Source organism: Neofelis nebulosa, chromosome 1 (genome assembly GCF_028018385.1).
Source record: "Neofelis nebulosa isolate mNeoNeb1 chromosome 1, mNeoNeb1.pri, whole genome shotgun sequence".
In the NCBI taxonomy this organism is placed as follows: domain Eukaryota; kingdom Metazoa; phylum Chordata; class Mammalia; order Carnivora; family Felidae; genus Neofelis; species Neofelis nebulosa.
Window position 1 is genome coordinate 92,745,550 of NC_080782.1, and position 21,530 is coordinate 92,767,079.

The window sequence follows — 21,530 nt, forward strand, 5'->3', positions numbered from 1 at the left end:
GACCATGAGAGTGAAATCTTAGCCATCTTATACCGAGTCTCTCATTATCTGAGCTTAACAGTGCTAGGTATATGAGAACACAAGTCTAAAACCTAGTAAATGTTAATAATCCCAGAATCTGCATTCTATACACTTCTTATTGAATGGAAATAGCACTGATATTTAATTACAAATACCTACTAAAAGTAGATACAGTGCAAGTTGTGTGCTGCTTTATTATCTGGAATACCAACTCGCTGAGATTTACACTCAGAGCTTGTAAATATTAAAGCAAATAGGAATCTTTTAAAACATCATTTTGAATGACTTACAAACATGTGCGCAAATTTTTGGATTGTTATACTTCCACAATTTAAGCTTTAGAAAATTAGTCTACAGCTCATCAGCCAAAACTCTAGCAGAGATAATTGGGCTGTCTATAAGAGGTATAAACAAGATAATTGAAACAAGATAAAAGATAATTGAAAAGGAATGTTCAGCTATATCAAGGGTGGAATTTGGCTTCCAAAATGGGAGAAAATATGATTCAAAGTGTCCACTCTTTACGTTGTATATATTAGAAGGTGTAGACTATGAAGAGTCGCAGATTAAAGAAAAAGAAGATGATACATAAGATACTGGAAGAATGTTCCTCTTTCACAGCAATGTGCTAATTTACCTAATACAGTGAAACAAAGTGTCTTTTGGAGGTTACCTATTCTTTTTATTGTATTGTATTGTATTTATTTTTAATATGAAATTTATTTTCAGATTGGTTTGCATACAACACCCAGTCTTCATCCCAACAGGTGCCCTCTTCAATGCCCATCACCTACTTTCCCCGCCCTCCCACCCCCATCAATCCTCAGTTTATTCTGTTTTTAAGAGTCTGTTATCGTTTGCCTCCTTCCCTCTCTGTAACTTTTTCTCCCTTCCCCTCCCCCATGGTCTTCTGTTAAGTTTCTCAGGATCCACACGAGTGTGAAAACATATGGTATCTGTCTTTCTCTGCCTGACTTATTTCACTTAGCATAACACTCTCCAGTTCCATCCACATTGCTACAAAAGGCCATATTTCATTCTTTCTCATTGCCAAGTAGTATTCCATTGTGTATATAAACCACAATTGCTCTATCCATTCATCAATTGATGGACATTTAGACTCTTTCCATAATTTGGCTATTGTCTTAGTTCTCATTTTTAACTTTTTTGAATATGTAACATGAATCTATATTTAGAATATAGTGTGTGTGTGTGTGTGTGTGTGTGTGTGTGTGTGTGTGTGTGTGTGTAGTGATTTAAAGAGGAGCTGGTTTCCTTGTGCACATCCTCTACCATTTCAAATGTTAACTCTTAGTCTCATCAGAGGGTGACAAACCCTGGTCACTTACATGAATCTGAAGATTTTCTGTTTTTCTTTGGAAAATGGGATCTGAATTATTAACTCAATATTATAGGATAATGTGATTGGTGAGAAGAGAGCTTATAGCATTCCCTCAAGAACAGTGAGGCAGTACCTTTCTACTGACTGTAAGATTTTATAGACATCATAAGGGCATTTTAAAGTGAATGGAACAATTCTTAATGTTTGCCCTGTATGTAAAAACTTTTCTTACCTTTGTCTAGCATTTATTTATACATTGAATGTCAAAAGGAGCTCCCTATTTACATTTGAAAAAAATATTAAAATTTTTATTAGATGACTGTTACTTTTGCAGCAAACTATTCTAAGGTGATTTGGAATCAGGAGAAAATACAGAGAGAAAATTCCAGTTAGAAAGCCTTCATAATGGTGTGCCTGGATAGCTCAGTTGGTTGAGGATCAGATTATTGATTTCAGCTCAGGTCATGATCCCAGGGTTGTGAAATCTACCCCGACATAGGGCTCTGTGCTGAGCCTACTTCAGATTCTCTCTCTCTCTCTCTCTCTCTCTCTCTCTCTCTCTCTCTCTCTCGTCTCTCGTCTCTCTCTCTCCTCCCCCCCTCCCGCCCCTCTCCCCTTCTTGCATACTTACTCTTTCTAAAATAAAATCATAAAAAAAAGAGAAAGTCTTTATAAGATGAAATGAAGAGGAAAGCAACTATGTGTTGAAAAACCATCCATAACACATAGCAGAGACTACACTATAAGGATCCTGAAAATGAAGATAATTCTGTTTGCTTTTTTTTATTTGTTTGCTTTTTATCTTTACTGTTACCTTTACCCTTTTTTATTCTAGTATTCACAGATGTCCTGACAGTTTTCATGTTTTATTTTACATGGATTTGTTGAAGCTGAAAGAATTTGAGACACATTAAAATTATGGTGACATTACTGTTTCAGAGTAATGTCACTGAGGTAATTTTGACAAGATAATATTTCCATTTTTTAGTTTACAAAATCATACCTCCATATCATAACCAAGCAAATGTTTCTTATATTTTGGAGACACATTGCCCTTTTCAAACTTTATTCACAAATATTGCTTACTTAAAAAAATGTATTCTGTTAAGGAGATTTTGAAACTGAGGTTGACATATACTTAATAATCAGGTGAAAAAAACATAAGAAAATTATTAGCTTTTTGTGTTATTTTAAATCTATACTAATAAATGAAAATGTCCCATTCCCAAAATTGATATTGTCAATATTGTCATCTTGAAAGAAATGAAATTACTGTTATGTCTTGTCTCCTCAGATAAATTTACAAAGAAAAATGAGAGTTACTGGTGTTATTACCCAAGGAGCCAAGAGGATTGGAAGTCCAGAGTATATAAAATCCTACAAAATTGCCTATAGTAATGATGGAAAAACTTGGGCAATGTACAAAGTAAAAGGCACTAATGAAGATATGGTAAGACTGATTTAAATATTTCATTTAAAAGTAAATACCGTTAATAATCATTGATTGCCAAATACTTACTTAGTCTTTAACAGGCTCCTTATGTTGTTGCAAATACATTTATGATTTTTTTAATTGGATTAGTAGGGTGTAGGGTGTTAGGAATTTTTCCAAGTAATATATGTACGCTTGCTACTATTTACGATCTTCTCAGGTTTTAATTGGTGGCTATGTAAACAGTTTATCACAACATCGCAAAGTCCTGTATAGAACAGTTAATTTTTACTTTAATTAAAATAAAAATTTCATTTTATGGTTTTTCACAGATTAGCGCTCTCCTTAATCAAATAAGTACAGATCAAAATTACTATTTTTAAAGAAAAAAATATTTTTTTAAATAAAAAAATGTATGTTTGTATACTTTTATATTAGAAGGCAATTTTGTTATTTAGCAGAATAAAATATTTTAGAGGAAATGAATATAATATTCAGTGTATACTTTGCCTTTTCACATGATAGTCCCAATTTTTTATCAGTGTTTCTTCAAAATTTTTAATCTTAAAAATATCAGGACTGCACCTCATTCCATTTAAAACCAAATCACTAAACTACACTCTGATAAATTTTATGAAAGATTTTTTAAAATTTCTTTAATGAATTTAAATAAAGTTTTCTGATTACCAGGCTATATAAAAAAGTAAAACAAGAATGGGATTTAAAAGAATTAAAAATAACACATTTTAGCATTTAATTTTTAGAGGGAAACACTGTTTTTCACTGGAGATACATATAAAAAACTTACGATTCTCTCATCCAGTGGTCTGGGACTGACTGATAAGAAAGTAATCTTGAGGAATCAGACCCTGAAGCATCATAAGTCTCATCATAGCTTTAGAGAGACTGAGTGATCCAGTAACACTAGTGAAGACTGGTTCCTACAAAAAAACAAAAAAAAAAAAAACACAATAAAACAAAAAAAAAAAAGCAAACAAACCCCACAAACCTATAAATACTAAATAGCAGCATGAACGGATAGACCCAGATTAAGGTGAAAAGTTTAAGGTGCCCATTTCTCAAAAAAATAAAGAAGCACTCCCCTGGCTCTAAAGGACTGGCCTTAAAATCGACAAGACCATCATAGTAGAGTATAGATTATACCATGGACCACAGTGGTTTATAGCTTTAATTAGGACTTTATCTATAGGTTTTATATTCACTGCTGAGGGCAAGGTGATTCCTAAATGCTTCAGATCCCCAAATTACTTAATCCAGTTTTTGAAAGATTACATTGGGTAGGATAAAGGGTCAGTATTTGAAAATAGGAAAAGAAGCTGCTGTAGTCAATCATTTTAAACTCTATATTATCTCTTTACACAGGTGTTTCGTGGAAACGTTGATAACAACACACCCTATGCTAACTCTTTCACACCTCCCATAAAAGCTCAGTATGTAAGACTCTATCCCCAAGTTTGTCGAAGACATTGCACTTTGAGAATGGAACTTCTTGGATGTGAACTATCCGGTGAGTCTCAAATTTTTTTTTCTGTATTTTCTGTAAAGAAAAAAAACCCCACATATTTGTATGTAGTCTCTTACTAATTTTCTATTTTTCAACACTCATGAACATTCATTTTTGCTACAAAATGTCTAGATGTCATTTAGAAACAGCGTGTGTGTGTGTGTGTGTGTGTGCGCGCGCGCGCGCGCGCGCGTGCCCGTGTGCTCGCATGCATGTAGCATCAACAAGTTCTAAAACTTGCTACAAAATGAAATTAATGTAGAAGGAGCAGTGTATTTCTTTGGTGGAAGAAAGTACAACAATTCTCACTGGAAACTTTTGTCAAATTTAAATGTGTCCTGTGTTTAGTAGTAACTATGATTTATGTTTTGTGATGAAAGTTCAGTATAAACTGGAATCTGCCTGACCTCATAAATTGCAGTTATGCTTAGGCTCTATGGCATAGAAAAGTAAGCTTTATCTTTGTCCATCCACCATAAGAACTTGGTTTTATTTTGTTTTGTTTAGGTTTTATGAAACATGTAAATTTATCATTCCTCCCAGGGAGATAATACTTCACAAATAAGATAGCTACTATAAATTCATTCTTTATCATTCTTATCTAGCAACCTGCTTATTGTACAAACAGTGATTATCCAGCTCAAAGATAAATCTACCAAAGGACTCAGAGTTAAATAATTCTTGTCTTCCAGGAGCATCAGTACTAGATACAAAGATGAAGACTTAATGTGTAGATCTCACAGTGGTCCCATTTCAATATAGCTAGATTCTGAGCTAAACAGAAAACCTTGTCTAGGCATATCACTGTGCTGTATTTTGGGTAGTTGTTCTTTGTATTTCTAGCATCAACATTTAAAAATGACCTTTGCCACTATGGCCTGAGATTATTTTGTTCAAACAACTGTTTTGTAGAAAGCCAAATCAAAAATTCACATTTGCCCTACTTTTTAGCATGAAAGACTTTATCAAACTTACAATAATGCCACTAAGTCAAAAATAGGAGGATACATCTTTCCAAATGGACAACTGAGAGCTTTCTATTCATTTCAAAAGGTTGCACGGACGTTAAAACATATGCTTTATATCTGTTTCCCTTCTTAGGTTTATTTGTGATATGGAGAAAAGGAATGATTTTTTTTAAGCAAATAAAAGTTATTATTATTATTTTTTTTAAATTAGCGTGTTTTTTTTAATGTTTTATTTATTCTAGAGAGAAAGAGAGACAGCAGGAGCAAGGGAGGGGCAGAGAGAGAGAGAGGGACACAGAATCCGACACAGACTCCAGGCTCTGAGCTGTCAACACAGAGCCGGATGTGGGGCTCGAACTCACGAGCCGTGAGATCAGGACCTGAGCCAAAGTCAGACACTCAACAGACTGAGCCACCCAGGCGCCCCAAAAGTTATTATTAAAAACAGCCAAACTTTAACTGAACCGACTACACTTAAAGGAATTAGAGACATTTGGCTGGATGAGTGAATCTATTTTAAGAATTACATTTTCATACTATATATGGATGTCCCTTATAAAGCAACCAACATACGGTTTTAGTTCTATTAATTATACTAACAGTGATGTTTTCTTTATTTTGGTAATTCAAACCAGCTTATTGACTGCCAGAAATCTCAACAGAATAATTGTTGTGTAGTGTTTATATTACATGTCACTCTATCATCACAAGCCAATGTCATCCCTAAGTCATTCATCATAAGGCAATCAAGAAGAAGCCAAGCCCCATGGTTTTTAGTTGTTTAACAATCACTTTCCCCAATTTTCCAGTCTCTTGATTCATGAGGGTCAGTGTCTCTTAGATGGCACAGTTAAACCCCCAACATATGAATATATGTGACTTTCAGTTTTTATAGGAGTCTACACCTGACGCGTTACAGACTTTATGTTCTTAAAAAGAAGCCAAACTCCGTCTCCCAACCCCACAAATTGATTTCAAACTTGCAAGCGGAGGATACTATCTTTCAATGGATGCTTTTAAAAGCTAGGGCACTTCACTATAGAGATAATCAATGTCTTTGTTAATGCTTCATTTTGTTCAGGTGCCATCCATTCTGGTCAAAGTGTTAATTAATCTGTATATGTGAAATCATGTGGATGAGAAGGAAATTTTGTAGTGTGAGGCAAATTGGCAGGGAGGTTAGCTCTAACACTTGGAAATAAACAGTAATATAATGGGCCAAACTATTTGCCACAATCCACTGCAACACTGTAAAGCACAAGGCTTCTTTTTTGTACCCAATACACTGTTAGGAGATCTCTCAGCTTGCCTAGAAGATCAATAGTTAATCTTTTCCCAGACACTTGAAAAAGAAAATCCTCTAAATTCTCTGAAAGAGATATGATTTAAGATGGTTAGAATGAAATGAATCATGACTATAATTAGAGGAGGAACTCATTCATTCATTCATCCATTCTTTGAACAAATTATTCAGCACTTACTCTGGGCTAGATACTAGACAACAGACTAGATACAAAATGAATTCTATGACTAAGCAGAAATGACCAGAGTAAAAGCATCCCTTTTCCATCTGAGACTTTAAATATTATATCACAAAATGAGAAAAACAACTACCTTCCCTTTCCCCTTGTATCTTTCTGCAAGCCAAGAGTTTTACAAAGATTCTAGTATCAGGACAGAGTGGCTGTGGGGGAGTTGGTGGTCATAATAAAAAAGTCAGAAATCTGTAATGCAGGCAAGGCATGGTACCCTCAAATGGCCTGAAGACAAATGGCTTGTCATTAGGACTTTGGAACTTTCTAGAATCTTTGAGATTTGTCATGAAATTTTTCTCCTCCAAAACTAATATTTAGAATTTGGAGCTATTTTTATCCTGAGACTTAGGGTCTAGATCTGTTATACCTAAAACCCAACAAGACTTGTGTTAGGCACACAAGTGGCTAATTCTTCATGTGAGTTTTTGCCACGTTTGCATGGGAAAGGCATTTCTTAGAAGGTGGAGGTGAAGGCAAACATGGAGGAGCCTCAAGAAGGAAGTGATCTAGGTTGAGTAGAGCAGAAAGCAATGGGTTGTAGTTAAGAATTATTTATCAATGAGGAGTGCTAAGCCCCCTCTCTTAAAGCCTTAGACTTAAAATGGCCTAGTTTCAGGAAATGCAACCAATCCTGGTCCATTATTTAGTACTCACTGCTGTGCTGATTTGGGGACTTAACATTGTTACCTGTTGGAATTAGCTTTAGGGAAATAATAAAAACAGCTAACATTTACTGAATGTTAGCTATATGCCTACGGTTTCTAACTACTTTATATTTATTAACTAATTTCTTAGAACACTTTTTGAGGTAGTTTCTATGTTACTACCATTTTACAGATGAAAAAACTAAGGCATAAAGTAGTTAAATAATAGGTAAAAGGCCATACAGAGAGCAAGTGGGGAAGCAGTAGATTACACGGAGATGGAGGCCTTGATTAGAAAAGTCCTCTTTTTTATCTTGGCTTTCTTGAAGATCAAACTTATGTGTTTCTCGGTCAGAATGTTATAATTATACATATGGAATATTTGCTAATATGATAAGAGAATCGTGCTTCCTATTATGAGCTTTGTGAATGGAATTTTGTCACAGTTGCAATTCAAGATTGGGAAATGGTGTGTACATTTCCTTGAGAAATTGTGTGTGTGTGTGTGTGTGTGTGCACACACACAATTTCCTAGTAACAGACAAACCCAAATTTTACACCATGTCATACCTGAAGATATATGTGCCAGATCTGAAAATCTTTCAAAAATATCCAAAACTAGAGGTTATTGAGTATGACCAAAATGTCAGTTTTTATAATAAGACTTGTTCAGGAATGATTTTTGCTAGAATCAGCTTATTTTCTTCTATTATCTATTACTTTAAATTCTATACTTGCACAGTGCCTGACACATGGTATACATCGAGTAAATATAAGCTTCCTCAACATCCAGAAGAAGCCATGTTGGTGCTATAGGAATCAGTGACAAAGATTAACAGACATTTCTTAGAAAACAAAATACTGTCCAGTTTGAAATATACCTTTGGAGCAGTTTGTGAAAATGACTTTGTACTGAGGGAATTTTCATTTGCAGCATTATGGAAACAAATAAAAGAAAACCAAATATATTTTGTAAGAAAATATTCTTTTTTAAAGGTACAATGAAACTGTTGAAAACACGGGAATAGTCATGAGGCTATCAGTAATGAGACAGGAAAAGGCATTTCAGCCTTGTTTTCATTTTGCAAAATCATCTATCACCGAAAAGCGGTTTGAATTGTCTGTCTTGTTTTCAATTTTTCCAAAATATATTCCGACAAAATAGTCTGAATTGGCTATCTTGTGTTTCGATTTTTTTTCCAGATTTAGTTCTGATTATAGCCTTTTTTTGGATTTAGATGCTTTCTCTTTGGGGAAATGAATAGCATTAAGCTCAATCTTCTCTTGCCTCTGCAAAATGAATGTAGAAAACTTGCAGGGTCATCCATTATTTTTCTCATGGAGACCTTCTCATTTTCTTTCAGGCTGTTCAGAGCCTCTGGGGATGAAATCAGGACACATACAAGACTATCAGATCACCGCCTCCAGCATCTTCAGGACTCTCAACATGGACATGTTCACCTGGGAACCAAGGAAAGCTCGGCTGGACAAACAGGGCAAAGTGAATGCCTGGACCTCTGGCCACAATGACCAGTCACAATGGTTACAGGTAATATTTTCCAAAAACCATTTCAACCAGCCACTGCTCCTCTTCCTAAGATTTCCTGTTGATGGCATGAATGTTGGAGTCCTTGCCTTCATTCTAATTTACGTGTGCCTTTCTCTTTGGCTTACCTAAAATTGGTAAAACAGAAATTCCTTAGAAGCCATATTGTGGTGCTCTTTTTGCTGTGATGTTGATTTATAGATGCAGCAGATTGGACCAGATCACAATATGGATAGGTCAATTCAATCGATTATGAGAGCATTTGCATTTTAACTCTCCTCTAGTCTAATGCTTCCTGTCAGTATGGGTTTGAAAGTGTCACAGCAGGATGGCAGACCACCTTGAAATCATGCTATTGACCTGCAGATTGTTCCCACAGAATCATGACTCCTGGCCTATTAGCTCTTTACCTGTGGTTGCTAAGCAATGGAGCAATTTGATTACATTCTGATAAGAGAGCTTGCTTATAGCAGGGAAGCATAGATGCTGCAGTCTGTTTATCATTTGCAAATGAAGTACAGTTATAGTCAGTGCTTTTTAAAAACAATCTTCTTGAAATGCATTTATCGGGGAGTACTTTTAAGTAGGCACAAATTTGTTAATGTCTTCTGTGGCAAAGAAAAGTAAGACAGCTTAATTCCATAATGAGGTCATTTTATTTCAAAGATAAGAGTTCTATTCTTATTGATTTTTATGCTGTATCCATGAGTTTCAAAACTGTGGTAATTCATTGCGTTTTTGAAAATCACAAAAACAATTATAATAGCACCAAATGTCACTCCTCGTGGAACCAGATTTGCCACACCTGAGTCTGTTCTAAGTCATCTGGAATATCCAATAGAATCTTTTCTGTAGAAATAGTCACTTTTCTCTTTATTTCCCTCTAATATTCTATCTGGATATTTATCGATCTGGAACTTTGTTGAGCTCTTTCATTAGCTACTATGTATCAAGGATAATTATGTGTGTTTTTCTCCTTTTAATGCTTTATGAGCTTTTTGAAGGTAGGTGTATGTGTAGACACACACACACACACACACACACACACACACACACACACACACTATATTTCCCTTCTCACCATCCCCACTGCCAGCTCCCTGATCTAGGCTATCACTACCTCACCTGGGTTTTGCAGAAGCCTCCTCACCAGAGTTTGGTATCAACTCTCTAAAAATCTCAAATTGTAACCAGTGTGATTTTTTTTCATAAAATGAGAATATGATTCTCTTACCCTCTTTCTAAAACCCTTCAGTTGCTCCCCATCAGCCTTGGAATAAAGTGCAGATTTCTTAGTATAGCCTGGAAGTCTTCACATGATTTGGTCCCATTTCATCCCTGACCACACTCTTCTAAATTTGTTTCAGTTTCTCAAACCAAATGTTCTCTCTTCCAATTCCTTTATATGTGTCTTCTTCCTAGGGGAAAGTAATGGAAAGAACATCTCTATCCTTAGAATTCCCTGCCTTGTGTGGCTTATATCTTTCAGCTGCAGTTTGGATGCACTTTCCTCTGGCAAGGCTTTGCTACTACAAGCTCCATCCCATCCCATATCTGGCTTAGGCTCTCTCCTGAATACTGCTGTGTCCTTAGTAATTCTCTCACTGTTCATTATCACACTACATTGGAAATTGGGTTTTCATGTTAGATTGTTTGCTCTAGGAGGGATGCAACAACATTTGTCTTCTTTGACTTTCTCAACTAGTTGTCCAGTACCAAACTGAATACCTGTTACAACACCTGATACCTGACAGGTATTCAAAAAATATTTGCTGAATGAATGAATAAATGGATAAGTGAACAGTTCAAAGTATAATTCAATTTATTGATTTGGACCTACACAGCATATAATGTTGGTCCCCAACTGGTAAGATACTCAAATTGTAAAATAATATTTGAAAAAAAAAATCTAAAATTTTATTTTAAAGATCTAGTCTTTATAATATAGGAAATAAATTTCCATAATACATGGACTTTAAGACATTTTCAAGTTCTTGAAGAAACCATGGAAAAACTTTCTTCCAATGGCAAATTAAACTGGTTCTTTGTTGCTGTATAATATTTTTAACTGGATTTAGATAATATTATCTTAAGTCATAATGCCATGTGGAATAGGATAAAATATTTTATACCTCCTAAGTAGCTCAGACAAGCTAGTAGATTCTAGAAATATCCACATGAAAGGATTGCCAATGGCAAATTTCTTTAGAAAGATAAAATAAAACATTTTTTTACATGGATCAGGGTGTAATCTTCAATCTGAACCTCAATCCATCACTTTTTTAAGATGGCTTTCCAACTGTCTTCTTAAAGTCACTTGCATCCTGAAATTGATTCATTCTGTTGGTGACAGACTTTCTGTCAATTCAAGGACCACTTCTTCCAGTATATGTGTATTTTTTTTTTGTTGTGTCAAAACATATGCAAAAATCTCCAAGGCAAGGTAAATTGACATCTTTTCTTAAATTTATTTTTTTCTTTTTTGACATCACGCAAGGAAATGCTTCAGAATTGTGTCTATTTTTAGTGTTTTCTCCTCAAGAGAATATAATCTGTTCAACTGTACCTTGTTATGCTTGTTAGTGTGTTTGTTGAAGATGAGATTAACACTTTTATAGATAATGTATAGGGTGATTTTGTTTTTGAATTATTGACATACTCAGTTTTTGTTGAGACTTCTGAATCTGTAAGTTTTAGCTGTGATTTTAACCAAGATGCATCAGTTCTGAGAAATAGCTCTTCAAAAGAAAGACCATGTCTGTCATTTAAATTCCCTACTTTCATTATTCATCTTCTGCTAATTGACTTTTTAAGAAATTTCTTTTATGCATCAACTACGCATATAACCCTTTAATTATGAGAGCTTTACTTTGGTTTAATAGATTTTTATAAAACCTATTCAGATAATATGGGGAAATACAATTATTGTAAATAAAATCCCAAAAACATCTTTTTGCCCAGTCATTGTGCATTTTAAGGGATTCTTATGTATTCTTTTAAAGAATACTTATGTATTCAAATATCACTTTAACGTTTTATTCTGATTATTACTCTAAGGTTTCTTCCAGTCTCTCCTAGAAGGTCAAAATCTTAGCAGTTTCTTGAGCAAATATTCTTGTGTTATTTTTTTTAGAAGTGATCGTACCTGATTAATGTCTTTGAGCTACTGTTAATCATGAAATCATTATGCTATTCCTATAAAAACATGGCAAAAATGTGTTAAGTCCACAGGCAGTCTTAAATGAGAGACATTTCTCAGACCTCTGAAAGAAATGTTCTATCACTTTGATGTGTTTGATGTTCTCTAAAACTTTGAGCAAGAAACCCTACAGTGTGTTTTCCAAAAGCCTCTGAAGGTTAAATTATAGTTTCTGTCTTTCAGAAAATCTTACCTACACCTAAATTAAAAGCTTTTAAACCAATCATTACTGACTCATAGTTGGACATTCTTTTTGTTTCGTTTTGTTTTGAGGTTTATTATTTAGAGTGATAGAGGATGTATGCATGCAGGGGAGAGGCAGAGAGAAAGGGAGAGGCTCTGAGCTGTCAGCCTGATGCAGGGCTTGATCCCACAAACCATGAGTTCATGACCTGAGCCAAAATCAAGTCAGACACTTAACCGACTGATCCACCCAGCTGCCCCAAGTTTTGGACATTCTTCGTATGTGGTTGAAGTAGATTTTAATCCCCTTTATAAAAATTAACTGACATTTAACTCACTGAGATCATTTAAGATCAGATGATTACTTTCTATGGTTAGTTTCTAAACAAATGACCCAGAAATTTTGTCATATTTTAAGGTGGATTAAATCAGACAAATGACAGAACAGAGGAAGCACATAGTAGGTCCCCCAAAATGGATATCTCCCTTTTTTCTTTCTGGTGATTTGTATAATGTCAGGAGAATGTAATCTGATGCCAGCAATCATAACTAAGAATGAACATATGTATCTATATTCTTTGCCTCTTCTAGAGGGATTTTCCAATAAATCTATGAAATGTAAAGTAATATATTACTAGGTAAGTTGTAAACTGTGAGCAGTGTTAATGAATTATATACATTTGCATTTGCAAACAAAATATTCACATTTTTACCCAGGTAGAGTCAGATTTTTCAGCTCTATACCTGGGAGTAGTAATAACAATATTAACAGCTTTAAATGAACATTATATCATTTGGCAATATTTTCTGCTGAAGTCATATTCTTACTAGAATGTTTATGTGTCTTTGTGGCCATTTTCAGTGGCTTTTCAACAGATTGAGTAAATTCTCTTCTTATTTATGCTCAGATTATACAAACTGATTAAAATTCAGCATGAAATTGAGAATTTAATAACATTCTAACAGGGGTAGAAACATTACTGATGATAATTTTATAAATTGTGATGAAATATTTTCATCTAGTATATGCAGCTGTACAAGGAGCACTCTAAAAATTAACTTGGATTGATTAAAAACATTTTTTAAAATAAGACATTCTAAATTCTCTTACAGTGAGTATACCATGTACGAATTCATTGCCTTATTGGTGGTGACTATGGAACTGGATAAGTTACCATCTATAACTGAATCTGCTAAAAAGTTTTTCAGATTTCATAGAGGGTAGCCTAATATAAATGACTATCAGGAAGGAAAATGTCACCAGATCACCTAGGAAATGACCTTTTGGTCTATTTCACAAGACATTTGCTAATTTAAGGTAGTCTGCATAGTATTTCAACCAAATTAGTAGAATTAATAGAGTTGTTAGCCTGCACATTTTAGTGTTGACCTTTGTCAAAATTGCAGCTAACCCTCCACAGCTTTATTTCAATACTAATTTTGTGGAAATATGTCAGGAAGCAATTGAATTTAAGTTTTCAAATTAAATAAAACTTATTTAATTTAGTCTGTTTCAGATTTTTAAAGGGGTTTTCTAGCCATAAAATGCATCACTTCTTTACAGCCATTAACTTCTCTTGCCCTCTGGACAATTTATTTACAGAAAAGTTGAAGGGAAATTTTCCAAGGACCTGCAGGCCACTGGAAAACATTTGGCAATGTGAAGAAATATTCTGATTTCCATTTCACTATTCCACAATTTCATTTATAGTGAGCAATAAGTCCACATAAAGGGTTCAGTTATAAAGCATATCTAAAAGAAATCAAGTAATGGCCCAATTTATGTACTATTGTGAACCAGCTTCCATCCTTCATAACATAACATATCTGGGAGTACATGAAATGAGTCAAAGGATGTCCATATGTGCTTGGAGCATAAATGATTTTTTTTTATTTTACAATATCAAAAGGAATCTCTACCCTCCAATTAGAAAAAAAAATTGTAATTAGCAAAACAAAATTGAGTAGGATATTGACGTAGCAAACACTTGAAAGGCAAAGAGAAATGCAACCAGAACTGATGAAGTACACTGAGTGCATAGTGTAAAGTCCAAAAATCTGGTTTTGTGGGCTGATAAATCATGTCAGTGTTCTAGAACTCATTTCCTCTTGTTCATCTAAAATGTGGATATTATAGGGATGCCTGGATGTCTCAGTCAGAAGCGCATCCAACTCTTGATCTCAGGGTTGTAGATTTGAGCCCCACATTGGAGGTAGAGATTAATTTAAAAAATAATAGAATAAAATGTGGATGTTAGAAAAAAGATACCACCCAGGCAACCTTTCCCTTCTAAAAAGGGAAAGGGACTCTTGGATGACTGAGTATCTTAAATAATGGTTGACCAAGTCCAAAGTAATCAGAAAATTATCAGGACCACGAGCTAATTTCTGACGAAGTTAACAAAAAGACATCATATGATTGACTTAGTGTTGCAGATATAACCATCTAACTTAAAGTTACTCTTTTAAAAAGTTAACTTTGGGGGCACCTGGGTGGCTCAGTAGGTTAAGCATCTGACTCTTGATTTTGGCTTAGGTCATGATCTCATGGTTTGTGGGTTCTCAAGGGTTACAGCCTCACATGAGACTCCTCGCTGACAGTGGGGAGCCTGGTTGGGATTCTCTCTCCCTCTCTCCCTCTCAGTCCATCCCCTGTTCACGTGCATGTGTGTGTGCACACACACTCTCTCTCTCTCAGAATAAATAAATAAATACATATATAAACTTCTTAAAAAACTAAAAAGTCAAATTCTATATTACGCATAGTATATTTACTTGATACCTAAAATAGTTCTCCTACCTTTCCACCTGTTCTAAATTTGAGTCATTTCTATGGGTTAGTGTATATCTCTCTATTAACAGTTAAAAGATAAGAATTCCCTGGGGCGCCTGGATGGCGCAGTCGGTTAAGCGTCCGACTTCAGCCAGGTCACGATCTCGCGGTCCGTGAGTTCGAGCCCCGCGTCAGGCTCTGGGCTGATGGCTCGGAGCCTGGAGCCTGTTTCCGATTCTGTGTCTCCCTCTCTCTCTGACCCTCCCCCGTTCATGCTCTGTCTCTCTCTGTCCCAAAAATAAATAAAAAACGTTGAAAAAAATTAAAAAAAAAAAAAAAGATAAGAATCCCCTAAGACAAAGCAATGAGACATATTAAGCCATTATGAAGCACTAATACACTAGCAATGAATATAGCAAATCATGAAAAATGTACAAAGCAGTAGATTAAGTGCAATGTACAGTTTTGGAAAGCAATCGTCAATGGTACATAGAAATTGGATGAAGGCTTTGTGGTTTCAGAGGTTATTTTAAATGACTTCATAATTTAAAAATTCACATAAATATTTTTGAAACACCTACTATAGCAAAACACAATGCCAGGTGCAAGGAACTGAAAGATATGTTCAGCACTGTGTCTGCCTGCATGTATGACAACTGACACCCTAATTTTCATGATTCAACATTCCGGAACCAATAAATAAAAATGGGGGAAATTGGATGCTTCAGCTTAGAACTATTTGAGACCTTTGAAAAAGTGAACAGCAGGACTTAGAATTGTGTGTGCATAACAGGCCCATTCATGTTTTTATGATAATAAGGATTAAGTGACTTCTGGTTCCTTTGCGTGCAAATGAATTTTAATTTTTGACATACTCGTTATCTTTTATTAAGGAGATATAGTTTTAATGATGGTAACCATCCTCCTCTAAAAATATGAGCTGAAGATATGCCAGTTAGTGAGACTTAGAACCCGGGAATACTGATTCAAGTAAGGTGAGCATTTGTGAGGGCTTACATATAAGATGGGAATCTCCTTTAATTGGTGATCTTGTTTTGCCTTTAAAGGAACCCTCTCAGTGACTAAGTTATGTCTCTTTTCTAATGAGGCCACAGAGTGTCTGAGAGGCTTGCTGAAGATTGCAGGGCCAGTCAGCAATAGAAGAGGAACTTGAAATACACCAGGAAGCTTATGTGCTAATTTTTACTAAATATTTTATAGACTATTCAGTGAGTGAGGTGACTCCTTTTACCAGGGGATATTTGTTGCATCACGGTGCCCTTTCAGAGCCCAGTGCTCACCAGCATTGCCGTAGCCACTTATCTTGTCTTGAAGGAGAGATGCTGGTATTTCTGTGGATCTAGCTTGCCTTTTAAATTTGTGGTTCCACATTGTAAAAATTTTATGCCCCTTAACAGTGATCATTAAATACACACACACACACACACACACACACACACTCCCACACACACACAAACACAGGCACACGTTACATATTTTAAAAATGTAATTCTTGGGCGCCTGGGTGGCGCAGTCGGTTACGCGTCCGACTTCAGCCAGGTCACGATCTCGCGGTCCGTGAGTTCGAGCCCCGCGTCGGGCTCTGGGCTGACGGCTCAGAGCCTGGAGCCTGTTTCCGATTCTGTGTCTCCCTCTCTCTCTGCCCCTCCCCCGTTCATGCTCTGTCTCTCTCTGTCCCAAAAATAAATAAAAAACGTTGAAAAAAAAAATTTAAAAAAAAAAAATAAAAATGTAATTCTTCAATTTGTTTGGTTTAAGATAAAACTGATTGGAAATAATATGGAAATTCTAGGTTTTCCTACAACTCAATGGCATGTCTGTGTACACAACCTACGGTTTAGAGAATGCTGTTCGTTCAACACTCTTGGTCACAATTAAACTCACCTGGTCCAGTTGCTTTGGTTTATCCTAAAGACCTTTGTAATTTTTCCTCACAGCCAGTGGTGCTATGATGAGTAAGTCATTCAATGTTCATTTACATTTATGATTAAGGTCTCTCATTTATGAAGTATTTATCTGCTAGCTAATGTCAACATAAAATAAATGTATTTATACTAAATATCACATTCATTTTCTCTTTCACTATTGAACTAGCATTTCTGTGGGGAAAACATGCCTCTGTGAAGTGACTTTTACATCTCTAATGTCTTTGTGTCGTGCTACTATTATCGTTTACTGGCGGAGTATGTCTCCTAAAGAGTGTAGGTGCACCTAACCATGCCTGTTCCTGTATTAACCTTTGGTTAGAATCTTCTCTAAAATTTGTTAAGATGTGCATACAGACACATCTGCCCATAGCTTCCAATTAATCACCTTCTGGAATTAATATGTACTTCTGATAAAAATAGATATATTTTCAGGCAGTTCTACGAGAATTTAGTTCTCCTGACTACAGACTCAGAGTTTCCAAAAGGTTCTTTCTTCCGCAGTGAGATTATCAACTGATAAAATTAGGATAACATATATCACTCTTTCATCCTAAACATGCAGTCCTCTAAAACAAATTAAGTTTCTTTTCTCCCCAAATGATAAATTTTATGAACATTTCCCAAAGCGTAACCTGCAAAACACTCCTTCCATAAGTTCTTAAAAAAAAGATTCTGAACCGAAATATATTTAGTAAAGCCTATATCCTCTTCTCTGTTCTTACTGATTCAGATGCATATTAACATAGGATCCTTAAGAATACAATAAGAAAGAGATTTGTTTTATTTGGAGATTTTTAAACTTATTTGATTACTGAATGCTTTTCAAAAATAACTACCTTAACATCTCTAGGAACCACTATAGAATATATTCTGTACTAATTAAATTGCATTTCTGTTTACAAAGGGCTTTTCTAACAATTTTCACTGTATCCTTATAATAATCCGGGTACATATGATTACTTGTATAAAGAATTTATGTCAAGACATGAAAAAAATATATGAGAGGTTATATGACTTAACCCTATAAATGTCAGAACTTGACCCAAAAATCCAGTTTCTCTATTTTTCATTGAGTGCCATACTTCATGTCTATTTGCATTTGACATCATATAGAATGAAGTCTAACCTTAGCAGCCTTTCTTTCATGATTTTTTTTCACTACAGCCAAATATATGCAAAATATGTGTATTCGGAAATAGGGTTTCCAATTCACTGCATTCTTCTATTTTTGTGATAGGCCTACTCAATATCACAATTTCATCAATTCTATGTCCATAACTATACAAGCCATGCATTTAAAATTGCCTAAATGAATTCAAAGCATTATTTTCACTTTCTTTTCAGAAAAAAAAAAATGTTTCCCATAAGCTAAAGTTAGCCTAGATGTACCTGGAGAATAGTTGACCCATGTCATGAGTAAAATGGACTCTACATTGGCCACTCAAAGCAAGGAAAGTAACATATGAACATTTTGATTATTAAGAAATATCTCGCATGAGCTAAAGAGCTTAGAGAAGTTTGCAACAGTACACAAATATCTAACACTGGTAAAAAAATTTTCCCTCATTTGTTGAAAAGTGTATTTGATAATTTTTTTAAAACTCTATTTTCCCCTCACTTAAAGTAACAGAGGATCATCACTGAAACTTATCTTTAAATATACAATCTGTGGGGCGCCTGGGTGGCGCAGTCGGTTGAGCCTCCGACTTCAGCCAGGTCACGATCTCGCGGTCCGTGAGTTCGAGCCCCGCGTCAGGCTCTGGGCTGATGGCTTGGAGCCTGGAGCCTGTTTCCGATTCTGTGTCTCCCTCTCTCTCTGCCCCTCCCCCGTTCATGCTCTGTCTCTCTCTGTCCCAAAAATAAATAAAAAACGTGGAAAAAAAATTTAATAAATATACAATCTGTGAAATTCATCCTTCGGCAAATGTTCATACATTTTGGCTTTGCCTTATTTATGTTCACGGAGTAAAGTTCTCTTTCTTCGTTGCAATAAGAGAGGCTTTTATAACTGCTGTGCATTCAATTTTAATGTAGAATTCATATCAGAATAGTCCCTGTTTTGTAGTTAAAATGGGACACTAAACATGAGCAATAGACATTCTGTAGCGTTCACCACGGCTGAACAATGGGAACTTGGAACTATGGAAGCATCATTATTTTACAAATATGTTCCTTGCAGAATTTCCTCATTTAAGAGGTCAGGTTATAGTCTCTTTGAATAATATAACTGCTGTTGTTCCATAAATCTTCTCTTCTACATGCTCAGTGGCTTTTGATAAAGAAAAATATAAAGGAAACAGGTGTGTGTGTGTGTGTGTGTGTGTGTGTATGTTCAACAGATAGATTCATTTGCCAATTTGCACTATTTTCTTTATACTGCTAAAAACAGATAAAAAGAATTTCATCTAGGTTAGCCAATAAAAGAGAAAGAAACCAAGAGACATTTACCTGTAATCATTATTAATTAGTATCTACTTATATGAAACCTTATTCTATAGTTTTAAAATAAAAAAATATAATTTTATAGATTGCGTTCAAAATTGTACTAATTATCATTGTGGAATTATATAATATTATTATTACCATTTTCTATGCAACATAATTAGCAAAACAAAATATGGTTAAGAGGGCTTAAAGAAAATAAAGTAAAAGCAAGAGTAATTAAATAACTATTTTTCTAGTTAAACTCTGAGTCACCTTTCTCCCCTCTCCCAAAATCCTACCACCTATATGAGGGCTTTGTTTCTTTCCTGAGAAGCACTTAGTTTTAATCCCCAAAGAAATAAGATTTGATGGCCCTTCATGAGTACCACAGTACCCATCTCTTCTGTTAGGTATATGCCTGATAATGTAGAAGATGCTGTATAGACAAAATAATGGGAAATAGGGGAAATTCTAAAAATAAACAGCTTTAAAGCCCTTAAAGGGAAAAAGCATACCACCTGCTGCTTGTACCTTCTTGAAGGTTGGTATCAAAGTCATTTTCTCAAAGCGTGGTTTGAAGACCTACATCAAAATCAGTTGACATGGGCTGGCTAAAAATGCAGATTACCAAATCCCATCCACAGAGCTTCTGATGTTATTAGATCTGGATTAGGCATAGAAAATGTGTATTTTGGAATATATATATTCTGGGATTCTTTCACAAAGTAAAGTCTGAGAGGAAAAGAAATGGCAATTTATGGCTTGACTGACAAACATTTTTAGCTAGGGGCAATCGTTTTAATGGAACTTGCTTAGTTACTTTGAATTGAAAATGACTTGAGTATGAATCTTTTTTTTATTTTTTTTTTAATCTTTATTTTTTGAGAAAGAGAGAGAGAGACAGAGTGTGAGTGAGGGAGGAATAGAAAGACAGGGAGACACAAAATCCGGAGCAGGCTCCAGGCTCTGAGCTGTCAGCACAAGCCTGGTACAGGGCTCAAACTCACAAACCGTGAGATCATGACCTGAGCCAAAGTAGGATGCTTAACCGACTGAGCCACCCAGGAACCCCAGATATGAATCTAATTGCAGTTTAGGATTAGATGTATCCTGATAGGATACTTCAAATTAAGGAAATGTCGTGGTACCAGTATGCAGAATCAAAAAATTCAGGCTTATATTGATCTGACTTTTATTAAATGAATGAGTCCAAAAACAAGTCTTTAGTTTCTCCTAACTACATAGTAAATAACGTACATAAAGATGCATACATAGAACCTTATCTAAAATCTAAAAAAGGGGAGCCTGTATTGGGTTTTGTGTCTCCAGTGTTCTCTTGTTATGAGCCATATATATATTATATATGTGTGCCCACTCCACATATATATATATATATATATAAAATATATATTATATATATATATATTTAGTATTAAACCATATATGTGTTTTTATATTATATATAATGTATATAAATTATATAAATATACATAAATATTATAAATATATATATTTAGTATTAAACCATATATATGTTTAGTATTAAGGCTCTAGTATATAGACTTATGGAAGTTGAATTATCAAGGATTTTAATAATTAGTCCTTCAATATTCCTAATAATGACCGTGAGATACTCCCAGTTTCTAAAGTACCACTTGCAGAGAGTGAAATATTTCGGTGAAGATGGAATATTAAGTTTTACTGTTTTTGTCTCATGGAGAGGCTTTGTTGAAAGTAGATGTTTGATGCATGTTGAAAGTCTGTTGAATAATATTTTCAAAAATTGTCAATGTATGTGCAGTTTATAGGTAATTTTAAACTAACTGATATATTTAGCAAAAAAAAAATAGTATTTCGCAACTGTTAGTGTGATAGACTCTATATAGCAAAACTGGGTTCAAACTCCTTCTCTGCCACTAATTCGTTGTGTGACTCTGACTCTACCTGTTAGTATTGCAATACTCTCATTTTCTAAACAGGAATAATAGT

The 21,530-nt window shown here is 34.9% G+C and overlaps 1 protein-coding gene across 2 annotated transcripts in view; it reads left to right on the top strand.

Annotated features, from left to right (window-relative positions):
* The window catches only part of EDIL3 (EGF like repeats and discoidin domains 3), a 426,671-nt gene that overhangs the window by 308,303 nt on the left and 96,838 nt on the right, over window positions 1-21,530 (top strand). For both annotated transcript variants that reach the window (XM_058727809.1, XM_058727800.1), the window contains 3 exons: window positions 2,658-2,813; window positions 4,179-4,323; window positions 8,832-9,016. In XM_058727809.1, the coding sequence (XP_058583792.1) occupies window positions 2,658-2,813; window positions 4,179-4,323; window positions 8,832-9,016 (486 nt within the window). The remainder of the gene's footprint in view (window positions 1-2,657; window positions 2,814-4,178; window positions 4,324-8,831; window positions 9,017-21,530) is intronic.